This window comes from Vanessa cardui, chromosome 3, assembly GCF_905220365.1.
Source record: "Vanessa cardui chromosome 3, ilVanCard2.1, whole genome shotgun sequence".
NCBI lineage: Eukaryota > Metazoa > Arthropoda > Insecta > Lepidoptera > Nymphalidae > Vanessa > Vanessa cardui.
In genome coordinates this window covers 9,992,575-10,006,483 of record NC_061125.1, presented here as the reverse complement: position 1 = coordinate 10,006,483, position 13,909 = coordinate 9,992,575, and the positions used below count along the sequence as shown (strand labels likewise).

At 30.9% G+C, this 13,909-nt stretch overlaps 1 protein-coding gene across 1 annotated transcript; it reads left to right on the top strand.

Moving 5' to 3' along the window:
* The first annotated feature begins 1,030 nt into the window (after positions 1–1,030).
* Positions 1,031–13,393, top strand: LOC124543654 (ionotropic receptor 93a). The gene is made up of 19 exons (XM_047121914.1): positions 1,031–1,126; positions 1,413–1,565; positions 2,792–3,037; positions 3,522–3,689; positions 3,947–4,161; positions 4,546–4,713; positions 5,170–5,325; positions 5,671–5,775; positions 5,880–5,986; positions 6,440–6,509; positions 7,389–7,491; positions 7,976–8,082; positions 9,037–9,199; positions 9,542–9,759; positions 9,910–9,997; positions 10,592–10,711; positions 11,373–11,451; positions 12,092–12,249; positions 13,296–13,393. The coding sequence occupies exons 1-19, from the start codon at positions 1,036–1,038 to the stop codon at positions 13,391–13,393; spliced, it is 2,613 nt and encodes an 870-aa protein (XP_046977870.1). The 5' UTR covers positions 1,031–1,035.
* Positions 13,394–13,909: the final 516 nt, after the last annotated feature.

The following is a 13,909-nucleotide window of genomic DNA, read 5'->3' as shown; positions in this document are numbered from 1 at the left end:
TAAAAATGAATTTAAAATAAAAAAAATTAAATAGTTTTTTGTATGAATTTATATTATAAATTCTTAGATTAGACTGTATATTATAACAATGAACAATACATGTTAATGTTTAATGATTTTTAGTACTCATGTTAAAACACAATAATACAGAAAACGTTTGCCATTTGTTTTATTAAATTAAACTATGGAAAATTTTAAATCTGTATAAAAGTACTCGGTTTTTAAGGCGATGAATAAAAGGCAACATTCAAATTTCAAATGAAAATGATGAGATTAATGGAAATGAATACTTAAAAGGACGTTTCAAAGTTGATTCCGCAGTAGAAATAGATTATCATGGTATTGATATGTCGGGGAGTAGTGATAGAGAAATAAGATTTTTATGGTATGAGTATGGATTACTATGAAGCACGGGGATGATTGAGTACTTATACGGGTGTATTTCAATTTAGCCCACACCTCCGGATGATCTGAATTGGTATATATATGTATTTCAACGCGCTGATGATCGTGAATTTATCCCATTAGTCTAAATTAAATATAGCTCGATATTTCGGCATTATCTACGAATGTCTTGTTCACGAGAATAATAAAAATAACCATGTTAATTTAAAATATTATAAAGCTCTTGGATTCTTAATCCATAACAATTTAATTGTCAATGATATACTAAAGTTACCTTTTACGTACTCGAGAAAATTTTTGACATACATTTGTTGGTATCTAATATAATAATAAATAATCTATAAGTTTCGAGTTCATGGAATATTATAAATTAAAAGATATTAGATTTCTAAACAACCTGTATAACCTGCTAATAAAGTAACTCACGAAACCACACGTGCCATTCACGTGCTACGTTGCGTCTGCATGAAATGTTAACATGGCTACGTAAGTTCTACCTTCCCCTTTGTTTTAATTGAAACTTGAATAAAACAAAAGTTTTTGATTGGTAATATCATTTTTATACGTGAATTATGACTGGAAATTCAGATATAAAAGGTGAAAATTGTGTAGTGGTTGTACGGCATAAAAATGAAACTGTACGCGGTGCTATTGATGTTTATTTTTCGAAGTTGTTCGGGGGAGGATTTCCCATCTCTGATCACTGCAAATGCTTCTATAGGTATCACTTTTAAATCAATATTCTAATAAAGTATCATGTAGAAACACATTTAATTATTAAGCCTATTTATGCTTTATTTAAAAATAAATAACAAAATAATATTCGTACTAAAAATTCAATATTTATTTTCATCTAGTTTTAATTAGTATCAATGTAATTTATATTGTCGAACCAACTTAACACTTACAAGAAATTGTAGTAGTATAAGCTCTTTCTCAAGTCTCGTAAAAGTGGTCTGGTATTTTTGAGGACGCAAACAAAGTCACTAAATAATTTATTTTTCTAGCTGTGGTTTTGGATCGTCAATTTCTGGGTGAAAATTATCAGTCCATTCTTGATGACTTGAAAGATTATATAAAAGAGCTGACGCGCGTTGAGCTCAAACATGGCGGAGTTAATGTGCATTATTTCTCTTGGACTGCTATTAGTCTTAAAAAAGGTACCTTTAGATTTTTTTGGCTATTTTTCATAGAGCATTTAAGTAAATATAAGTAGGTATATGTACATCAAAATTAAATATAGGTACTGCTAATGACCGCTTTAAAAGTATGGTAATGCTATGCCGAGGTAATATAGATAGTTATTTCAATCCTTTGAATCATAACTTTGATAAGAAGGAAAAGTAAAGTACGTATATGTACTTACATTACGTGTTACAAATATTATATTTGCCTTTGAAGTCCTTAAATACACACATATAAATTATTAGGTTATGTTTCTCCAATTTTTTTGATATGATACTTTCATTGTTTGTCAATGGTCATTCGAAATGATCATGAAAATATAACTAAGACTTCTCCTCTCAATCCTACTTTTTTATATCTTGAGTATGGATTTTAGTTAACTACATGATACGTTTTTTAATATTTAGGTAATTGATTCCTGTTTATTTGGTTAGGCTAATGCTATTCATTGATTATTGAAACTAGCCAATATTATAATATATTGAAACGTATTTGTTAGAATGAGATAAATAGAATATAGAAATTGTAATATATTTGAAAGGTTTTTGATAGAATTTATTATATTAATAACTAGAATACAGATAGAGATCAAATGATTATGATGAATAGTGACAATATATCCGAATAAATAGTTCCTGAAACACATTTATTTATGGCTACCAACGGACTGTGCCGTTGTATTTTTTAAATACAAATTGATTAATTCAAAAAGAAAATATCGTTATTAGGTAAACGCAAATTGAGGCAGTAAATGACTTGCTATTTTAATATTGTTGTATGCAAAAATTTTTTACTTCAAAATGATTTTGACACAAAATTGATCAAACTATTTCGTCTTTGATGAAAGCCTTTGGTGTTTTGACCGATTACTTAGTGCTATTCATGAGCGATGGTACACCGCAATCTCAACGGGCTGCTTTGTTACAACTGAAACCCAATAAGTTGTACTCAAAAGCTATCAAAACTAACTTCCGTTATTAAATTCGTGGTACCTTTACATTTAACTAAACACTACAATATGACGAAAAGTACTTCTTTGAGCTTATTTCAATAAAGAATATATTAATTTTTGATTTGATTTAATATCACCATGCAGGTTTTTGAAATTTGTACAAAATTTTTATAACACGAAGTAATTATTTCTTTATCTAATAGATTTTCAACATTTTTTATATGGTAATTTGTAATAATAATTTTATAGGCTTTCTAGCTGTTTTGAGCATAGCGTCTTGTGAGGAAACCTGGTCACTGTTTACTAGAACCAAAGAAGAAGAACTCCTATTATTCGCATTAACAGAGGTTGACTGTCCACGCCTACCAACGGATACTGCTGTTACCGTTACTTTTACAGAGCCTGGTCAAGAGCTAGCACAATTATTATTAGATTTAAGGACTCAAAGAGCTTTTAATTGGAAATCAGTAGTAATATTGCATGATAATACTCTAGGTAAGATATGTACTAAAGACACGTAATTTGTTTTAAAAATTTAAAGGTTTTGCTTGCTTTTGCTCGTCCCTTATTCGACCAGATATATACAGTCTCACTAACAAACGTTAGCTTACACGAATACCATTTATATGTAAAGCCGTATAGATTTTCGCCAAAAATAAAAACTTTGTATACAAATACTAAGAAATATAGGCTTATTCAAAAGTTAAAAAGAAATTTAGAACAGTGTAATTTTAAAATGATACACACAAATATTTGGCTAAAATTTTGACTCTACTGGTGTTTAATTAAATATAGACAAGTCGACTGAAACATATTATCTTAGTTATTTACATAACTATGTATTCGTTGTAATGTAAACTTCTTAACTTTGCTGTATTCGGAAAATAGATGCAAATATACGTATACGATACGGCGATTTTCTAATTATGCCCATAATACTGTTGGCATTGTCCCTTGTACGTGTTATATTTCTTTTTAGCCAGAGACATGATATCTCGCGTAGTTCAAGCTCTGACATCTCAGGTAGACGATGAAGATGTAACTTCTGTCTCAGTTACGGTATTTAAAATGAAGCACGAAGTTAACGAATATTTGAGAAGGAAGGAAGTCTACAGAGTATTGTCAAAACTTCCTGTTAAATACATAGGTAGGTATGGAATTATAACACAAGTTTTCTCTTTGAAGTATATAAAAAAATCATGTAAGTGACAATTACTTTTTTATTTTGTTCCAAGCCCGCAATACTTTATAAAACGTATACAAAGTTGACTGATTAAAATTATATAATATCACAAAATTACCTAAACTTGTTAGATATAAAGATACTATTAGTCTAAAAAAATTAAGTTTCGTTTCGTAAAGTAATGTCTTACCATCTAATAACCTGAATATAAAATATTTTAGGCGAGAATTTCATTGCAATAGTGACGACAGATGTAATGAACACGATGGCAGAGACAGTTCGCGACCTCGCAATGTCACATACCGGAGCTCAATGGCTTTACATCATATCCGACTCGAATACGAACGGAAATATTTCGAATTTGATCAACGATTTATACGAGGGAGAAAATATTGCTTATTTTTTTAATGTCACTGACGGTGGCAAAGAGTGTAAGGTAATAAAATATTGCTTTCAATCAGACAAGTGATACAATTTTGGAGATAATTATAAATGAGCAAGCGTAAAGAACAAATCTGTTACTTGATCTACTTAAAACTTTTTTTTTTATGCTAATGTTTGGTGGACGAGCACATGAGCCACCGGATGGTAAGTGGTCCGCCGATAGACATAGACAACGGCGCTGTAAGAAACATTAACTATTTCTTTCATCGCCAATGCGCCATCAACCTTGGGAACTAAGATGTTACGTCCCTGGGGCCTTTACAAACAATGGCTAACTTATCCTTCAAATCGGAACACCACAATACCAAGTACTGTTGTTTGACGGTAGAATATTTATAATAATTATTATTATCATTAAAAATGAAAATGTTAACAGAACGGCCTACTGTGCTACGCTCAGGAAATGATAAGTGCTTTCGTATCAGCACTTGAAACAGCTATTCAGGAAGAATTCGATGTGGCTGCCCAGGTGTCAGACGAGGAGTGGGAAGCAATACGACCTAGTAAGCTTCAGAGAAGAAATGCATTACTAAAACATATGCAGGTTAGTTGCATTCTATTAATTGTCACAGTCTGTAAATTTTCCACTTCTGGGCTAAGGTTTCCTCTCCCTTTGCGGAGAAAGTTAGGAGCATATTTCACCATGCTGCTGTAGTGAGGGTTGGTGGAATACACATGTGGCAGAATTTCTATGAAATTGGTCATATGCAGGTTTCCTCAAGATGTTCCCCTACATCATCGAGCTCGAAATGAATTTTAAACACAAATTAAGCACATGAAAATTCAGTGGTGGTTGCCTGAGTTTGAATCCGCAATCAAGTTAAGATGTACGTGCTCTAACCACAGGACCATCTCGACTCATCATGTTTAATTGTTGGAAAATATTATTTCTTTTCCTATGTCAATGATGTTAGAATTTAGTTAACCTTCTCAAAATTGTTAGATCTTACTAATATGTACCTATTAGTAAGATCTTACAATTTACATATATATTTTGCAGCAACATTTGTCAACCAAGAGTAGATGTGGTAACTGTAGTTCATGGCAGGCTTTGGCGGCAGATACGTGGGGTGCTACTTACAGGGACGGAACAAATGATAATATTTCCAAAGAAAATGTAACCACATCTGTTATCGAAGATGTTAAATTGATAAACGTGAGTTTTGAATATCAGACCATTATGAATATCTAAATTGGGAAAATGCCAAATAGTCGTCTATAAAGCTACCTGCTAATCTTTGGTATTATCAAACTGTTTTTGAAAAGCTTTATGCATGTAAGACACATAAGGTTTATTAAAAAATTAGTTTCATCATACATTAGATTAATTTTATTAAGCATAAATTAACTTGACAAATTGTATCGGTTTTGAGTAAATGATGCACTTAATTATTTATGCCACGTATATGAAAGGCAGCAATAGCTGAAATAACCTTTACATTAAGTTTAAAGATTGCACTGAGTAAATATGAAGGATTTAAAATCAGTTTTTGCATGTAAGGTTGGTGTATGGCGTCCTATAGATGGAATTAAATTTGAAGATGTTCTATTTCCTCATGTTGAACACGGATTCCGCGGAAAGGAGTTGCCTATTATTACTTACCATGTAAGTTTCATTTTAAGGTGAAATGTTCAATGTATTAACTTCTATGTGTATAATAAATTTATTTTCATTTGTTCATTTTTATTCTGTTATATTTTTATTTGTAGAATCCACCATGGACGATTTTGCGATTAAATGCATCCGGCTCTATCGTTAGTTACAGCGGCTTGTTATTCGATATCGTCAATCAATTGGCTAAGAGTAAAAATTTTACGTAAGTTTAAATATAATTATAACTAAGTATACATGCTCTAAAGGTAGTTTTATTGGATAAGGATAAATGCTGTATTGCTTAAATTCCTTCGAAATTAAGCCCATATTTGTCATAAAATTGAAGAATAAAAATGGTCATGGTCATCACGGATTATTGAAAAACTTTTTAAGGTGTCCACTTGTACAGTACTGTAATACATAAATTTCATCTATATCGTAGGTTTAGCCAGCGTTTACAACGTAAGCGAAAAAAAGTGTTTATTTACGTCATTAGATTAGAAACCTCTTAAATTATTGTGCATGTTTTATACATATAAACTTTTCTCTTGAGTCACTCTATTAAAAACGCATCAAAATCCGTTGAGTAATTTAAAAGATCTAAGCATACACTACCCTTGTGACAGACAGCGGTTTTTTTTATACTATGTAATGATTCATCAATATTAAATTGCAGTATTCGAATAGTTTTGCCTGCAAATTTAAATCATAACATCACCAATGACACTAACGAAGCTGCAATTGACGTAAGTATTTATTTTATTCTAATATAGTATATATTTATCATACTAGTTGTTGGACGCAGCTTCGCTTGCGTTTAAGGAGTAAGTTTTCACGTATTAGACAAAAAAGGAGCCCACGTCCTTCCTTGGAGTTCAAGTTTGCCTTTCATCAAAATCGGTTCATGTTTTGGGCATGAAAGACAGACAGACAGGGTTACTTTTACAATCATAATATTAGTATAGATTGTAAAGGTTTGTTTTTATATTTGAATACGCTTTTCTTAAGATTTACTAATCCGATAAAAGTTGCTTTAGTTTCTTTAGTTTGCTCGCGTTAGATAGCTTATTTCTTGAGAAAAATATTACAATACTTGTTGTTGCTCGCTATTTCCTTCGCGTTTTAGGTAGTCGTTTGTATTAGGCATAGGAAAGTAGCCTACCATCTTCTTAGCGTTTTTACTAAATAATAAATAAATAAATAATAATAAATAAATATGAGACAACATCGCATACATTACTCTGATCCACATGTAAGTAGCTAAATCACTTGTGTTATGTAAAATCGGGAGTAACGATGGTACCACAAACACCCATACCCAAAACGACATTAAATCTAATTATAATCTACATCGAGTCGGCTGGGAATCGAACCCAGGACCTCGGCGTGGAGTCCTCATGAAAACCGGTATACACACCACTCGACCACGGAGGTTGTCATATCATCATAAATCTCTTTTGCGTATTAATTTATTTGTTCGTGAATGAGTAACAGATAGATTTAATAACTTTCGCATTTATAATGTTAGTATAGAACATATCACGTTACATTGTATATTGGAACAAGGCTGTTTATTGAGCAAAACTTTAATGTCATTACATATTTCAACGTGCTCTTGTTTTCAGATGACGTATAGCGTTAGTTCGACATTGATCCTTACAGCGATCGCGAAGGGTCATGCAGCTTTTGCCGCTGCGGCGTTTACTGTTCTTACAGACCCTAAACCAGGTATATAAAAGTAAAATTTTAAAAACGAATTTGTAATGTAAACAACATTGCATTATATATTATTTCCAACCGATTAAAAAAGGAGGTTATCAATTCGTCTGTATTTTGTTATTTGTTTTTTTAAGTTTGTTACCTCATAACTTTTCACTGGGTGGACCGATTTTGACAATAACTATAACTACGTTATATAATCTTAAATCGGCTTTTAAGTAGTCTAAATTTTTTTATTTCATTTTACTTAGGAGGACTAAAAAATTGTTTAATACGCAATTATTTTTATTACTTTTTAGTGCATATTTATTTGTTTTAAAATTGTGTTTTGTTTGAAGTCGGTTTTTCTTTTTGTTTAAAATGTTTATTTTAATATTTTGGATTCGGTCCTACGTTTAACGAAGTTTATTTTTAAATGAAAACAAAGTTGAAAATATAGATTTGTTTCTTATTGTATATTATGAACATAACATTTTAAAAATTTCAAACTCAGGTATAAACTATACAACACCAGTAAGCACGCAGCCTTACTCGTTCATCATCGCGCGTCCCAGGGAATTAAGTAGGGCTGTTTTGTTCCTACTACCATTTACTACAGACGTAAGTTTTTACAATTAACTGAAATTATAATTAGTTGCTTGAATAGTTTGTACTATAATTGCTATTGACGATTTGTTTTATCGAATCAACCAGAACTTCAGACCCAAACCAATCCGATAATATTATAAAAATATCAACCAAACCTTAATATGACGTCTCAGGGAATATAAATATGTACTTATATGCCTAATGCGATCAGAATAGGAATAAAGATAAATATACCTTGATTTAGATATTTAATGCGATTGCAATAGCTCAGTTATTTATATTGTGTACTACTAAGTTTTTGATCACTATTTTTGTGTTTATATACAACCCTATTACATATAACTACTTAGGTATAGAGTTGAGATAGTCCCGTAGAGCTGAGATGGCCCAGTGGTTAGAGCGCGTGCATCTTAATCGATGATTACGGGTTCAAACCCAGGCAAGTACCACTATATACATGTGCTTAGTTTGTGTTTATAATTCATCTCGTGCTCGGCGGTGAAGGAAAACATCATGAGGAAACCTGCATGTGTCTAATTTCATCGAAATTCTGCCACGTGTGCATTCCACCAACTCGCATTGGAACAGCGTTGTGGAATATGTTCCAAACCCTCTCCTTAATGGAAGAGGAGGCCTTAGCCCAGGTGTGGGTAATTTACAGGCTGTTTTTTTTTAATTTACTACTTTACTTAGGTGTAGCCACTTTAATTTTACTCCCAAAGTTCCGATAACAGAAAAAGAAGATATAGGTATAATTTAAATGTTTTTATTAAATTTCAGTATCTTTGAGTTGGTTAATTAACTTTCTTTAGACTTACCTACTTATAACAATACATTGAGAATTGTCTCTCAATTAAGTGAGTGTTCAAATCAAAGCTTTCATGAATGTGACACGGTATTCATCATTAAGATTTTGTATTTAAATTTAAAATATATATATACGTCGTGTGTTTATTTATCTCGTAGACATGGCTTTGCCTGGGATTTGCAGTGATATTAATGGGGCCAACATTATACATTGTTCATCGTTTAAGTCCATATTATGATGCAATGGAGATTACAAGGGAAGGTGGCCTTTCAACAATTCATAACTGCTTGTGGTACATTTATGGAGCTTTGCTACAGCAAGGTAATTTAAGATTTATCTCAGCAAACATACTCTTGTGTGGAATAGAATATTTCATATATAAGTATTTAGTGTAGGAAATATTATAAATTAGTGATTTCTCACATTATGCGTATGTTAATATTTAAATATAGCTTCCTCTTCTTTAATTTTCCTGCCTTTCCAAAAAGTATTCTAGGCCCACAAAATATATCTTTTCTTCTTATTCTCCTTTATTATTAATTTACTTAGATCTTTCTTATATAACTTTCCACGCAAATCATCCACGTCTTTTTAGGTCATCCTCTAAGACAGTATTTCTTTTTTAAAGGAGAAAATTTTATTTTACTTCTAATATAATTTTAGGTGGTATGTATCTTCCCCGAGCAGATAGTGGTCGCCTTGTCGTCGGTACATGGTGGATAGTTGTATTGGTGGTGGTAACAACATATTCCGGTAATTTGGTCGCTTTTTTAACTTTCCCCAAATTGGAAATTCCAATAACAACGATATCGGAACTCCTGGAAAGCAGGACCTATACGTGGTCGATAACTAAGGGTTCGTTTTTGGAAATGCAATTAAAGGTATGTTGTAAGAAAAATCGTGTTTATAATAAAAATTATTTACTAGTACAATATTTATTATAATATATTTGTTAATACTAAGTATGTATATTACAATTGCTAAATGTTTCTGGTTTTAAGAATTAATACTAATTCAAAATTATTAATTAGAATTCTGACGAATCGAAATACATAGAATTGCTGAAAAGGGCTGAATTGACGGATGGAACTAATGTTGTAGAAGGCAATGTTGTCTCGGGTGAGAATTAAATTTATTTCGCATACAACTTTTAGTTGGAAAACTTATTATATCTGTGGGAACAGACGTTAAAAGTTTAAAATTCGATTTCGTATTTTTCTGAGATATTAAAATTGCAAAACTGCACATAAATAGTTTATACAAAGAAGTTTCTATTATTATTTTGGTTTTAGCAAAGCTAATATCTATAATAGTTGTAAATCTAAATGGTAATACAATTATAAATAATTATTATTTAATGAAAATTCACACATTACTAATGACTTTCTAGTTGACCGCACACCTTGGGAATGAGATGATCGATGATCGTCTTCAGGCTGTTTGAAATAACAAAAATATGTTTGTTATTGTGAATGTAGCATGAAATAAAAAAAAAAACCTAAATTTCTTTACCTAAAGTTACCTAAAGTTACTACTTTTACTTACCTAAAGTTCTTCTCAGGCCCGAGGTGTTAAATTCCGAAACTATCAATAAGCAATTGTAAACACTTCTATTTTTAATAAAGATTTTTTACTTCGACTTTGAAAATACGCTGTATTTATAATTGTTTAAAATGAGACCTATCGTTGTTTCATGGATGTATTGATTTAAAGGTTTGGATATTCTCAATCGTGTTCGGAAACATCGCCACGCACTCATCGACTGGAAGCTGCGACTCAGTTATTTCATGAGAGCCGAGCATCTCAAAAGCGACACTTGTGACTTCACGCTCAGTAAGATTGTATATGTTTTACGATGACTTTTATTGATACTTAGTTTTTTCAATTGCTGAAATAAAATAATATACATTCAGCGAACATGTTTAATTTAGCTTAAAAAATAGTTAATTTTGAACTCATAAGTAGGTAACACAATTATTTATCATTTACTCTTTTATAATAAGATTAGATAAAGCAGTTTCACATTTCCTACCCAACCTCTATTATGAAAAAAAGAATGTTTCAGGTCAACCGAATCCCAATCCGAAACTACCGTTTTTTGGGGGGTAATTTATTTATAATATAACAATTATGCAATAATCATATTTTTTAATGAAATATAAAATAAAAGGAAATATTTTATAAAACATGTATTAGTTTCACAGTTTGATATTGAGTAGTAAGTGTTACTGTATTTATTGATTTAAAAAACATGTAGGCTAATTATAACAAAGATATGGTAATATCCACGTATTTAAAAAAGAAAGGTATTACTGATACACAGGTGTTATAGTAGTGCAGGTGGTTTAGCTTTATAGTTCACTAACGAAATCTTCCAAAAACGTCTATTAAAAAAATCTGATACACAGGTGTTATAGTAGTGCAGGTGGTTTAGCTTTATAGTTCACTAACGAAATCTTCCAAAAACGTCTATTAAAAAAATATATAATTTTAGGTACGGAAGACTTTATGGATGAGCAAGTAGCAATGATTGTACCTGCTGGGAGTCCATATCTACCAATAATAAATAAGGAGTGAGTAACAATATAACTCATTTTATAAATAATACCCATTATGAAATGAAATGTAAAAGACTTGTTTAAGTTTGAATTATATGTATGAACTGTTCAATAATCTGATTTTCGTGTATCGGCCTGAGTAAGATGATCAATTGCTTTATATACTGTTACATTAAATGAAATAAACAATCTATACAGTAAATGTAATATATAATACGAAAATATCAATAAAATGAATACTACACCAGGATAAATATCCTAATAAAAGAATGGAAAAAAAAGTTTGTGTCACCGAGGATTTATTGAATTTATTAACTTTGTTTTGAATTTTGAATCTGAATGTAAAATTTTTGAAGAATTTCACGCACAGAAATAGCCAATTATTTTAGTAGAAACTACCAAGATGTTCAGACATTTAATATTTTCTGTCAATTCTATTGAATTCATTTTAATGCACGTAATTAATTTTTAAAAAGGTATATTGGGCATACAGTTGAAGCAATTTTTAAAAGTTACTACTTAAAACAAACTGACATATGTACATTATAAAACTGTCAGCTGTATAATTAAAACAAAAAATAGATCATTATTCTGTTGATAACGCAAGACAGGTTAAGAATAATTTAATTATTTAAATAAAACATTTGAATTGTAGAATCAATCGTATGCAAAAAGCGGGGCTCATCGCGAAGTGGTTAAGTGCTTATTTACCAAAGCGCGACCGATGCTGGAAGACCTCATCTGTTGAGGAAGTAAATAATCACACAGTCAACATCAGTGACATGCAGGGCTCCTTCTTTGTATTATTTCTAGGTAATTATTTGTTAGAGTGTTCGTGTGCTTTGTTTAGTTTCATTATTTTTTTTTTTTTTAAATAATTAATGTTGAATTCTATATGTTTTAGTATGGTGTAATATTTTGAATATATCTGCCTAATGACCAAATGTTTAAACACTTAACAGAAAGGTAAACTTATTGGGATGGGAAAGTATGATGTGTGGTTTGAAATAGGCAACACTGCTTGGTTGGTGGTGATTAATTAAATAATGGTGTGACTTCTCTTTTCGAATGTTAAATCGATGTTTAAATAAATGACCGCTAAACAGCGCATTAAGTTAGACCGTTTATAATTTGAACGCAGAATGATTTGGCATTTCCAAATGATTGGACTTACGAACGAATAACGCTTCCGAATTGTGTAAACCTATTTCGAAAATCGTGGCTTATTTCGTTGAACTTATCGTTCCCCATTCTCTTTTTATTGAAATGCCAATTATATAAGGAAGCGGTATTTTAATAAATGATGCCATACACACGCATGTCATTATTAAATTAATGTGTAATCTGCTTTCCTCGATTTTGTTATCCCATGTCGATGGATAATTTATTGTAGGGATATACGAAGTTGGTTCACCGATTTGCCCCACACTTTGGACAATTTGAAAGTTAACATTCATCGCGTTATTGCTGATATATGGATGGACCCAGCTGCTCGATAAAGTGATTGAAAATTGGACTTTCAGATTGCGCTTTTGTTGAGTTAGTTGTACGACCATATGGCGATGGAAGTCATTTTTAGAAGCTAATGGCATAATATTATCTTTAATGAGACCATTTATAAAATTATAAACCTAAAAAGCAAAAAATATTTTTATGTTATATGTATATTGGCTCCACAGCTGCTTACGAGTGCTTATAATATTTGAACAAAAAAAATTGTGGTAATATTTGATGATGCGCTAAAGCTTTGAAAGTAGGTACAATATAACGTTACAATTTAATTAGCGAGGTCTGATAGCTTAATGACAAATTCAAAACAATAAAGGGACTTAAATAAATTGATCATTTTCTTATTACAGGAATCCTCTCCGCTTCGACGATCTTGTTGATGGAATGGATTTATATGAGACGGAAGAAAAGGATTGAACAAATAATTATAAAACCTTATATTGAATAAATTGAAACCTTCGATTGTTTTTCTTTTTTTAATAAAAAAAATATCATAATCAATCTAGTGGCTTAGTTATGTAAGTTTTCTTTAGTAGATCATATACTTAGCAAATAGCCCAATCCATATATTTTGACTCTTGTTTGTTAACCTAAGTGCTGTTGAAGCATTATTTATAATTCAACTCTATATTCGCTGGGTAAAATTCTACATTTGAGGAAAGTTATAATTCATACATTCGAGGTGAAATTTTCCCGCCACAGCCATCACACTATTGACATTATTCAAATTGCGGACAGATCAAATTCGAAATTTAAAAATTAAAGGGTTAGTTATTATATCGATGATCTTTGCGTTATTACGATTTTTGTTTAAAAGAAAGATTTTGTAATTGCTATGCCAATAAATAGATGCAAAGTATGCACACGTCGACAAAATGGTTGATTTGTTGTGTCATTGATGATTGCAGTTCAATATTATATATAATATTCTGTACTATTTTAAGGAAAACATGTTACAGTAACG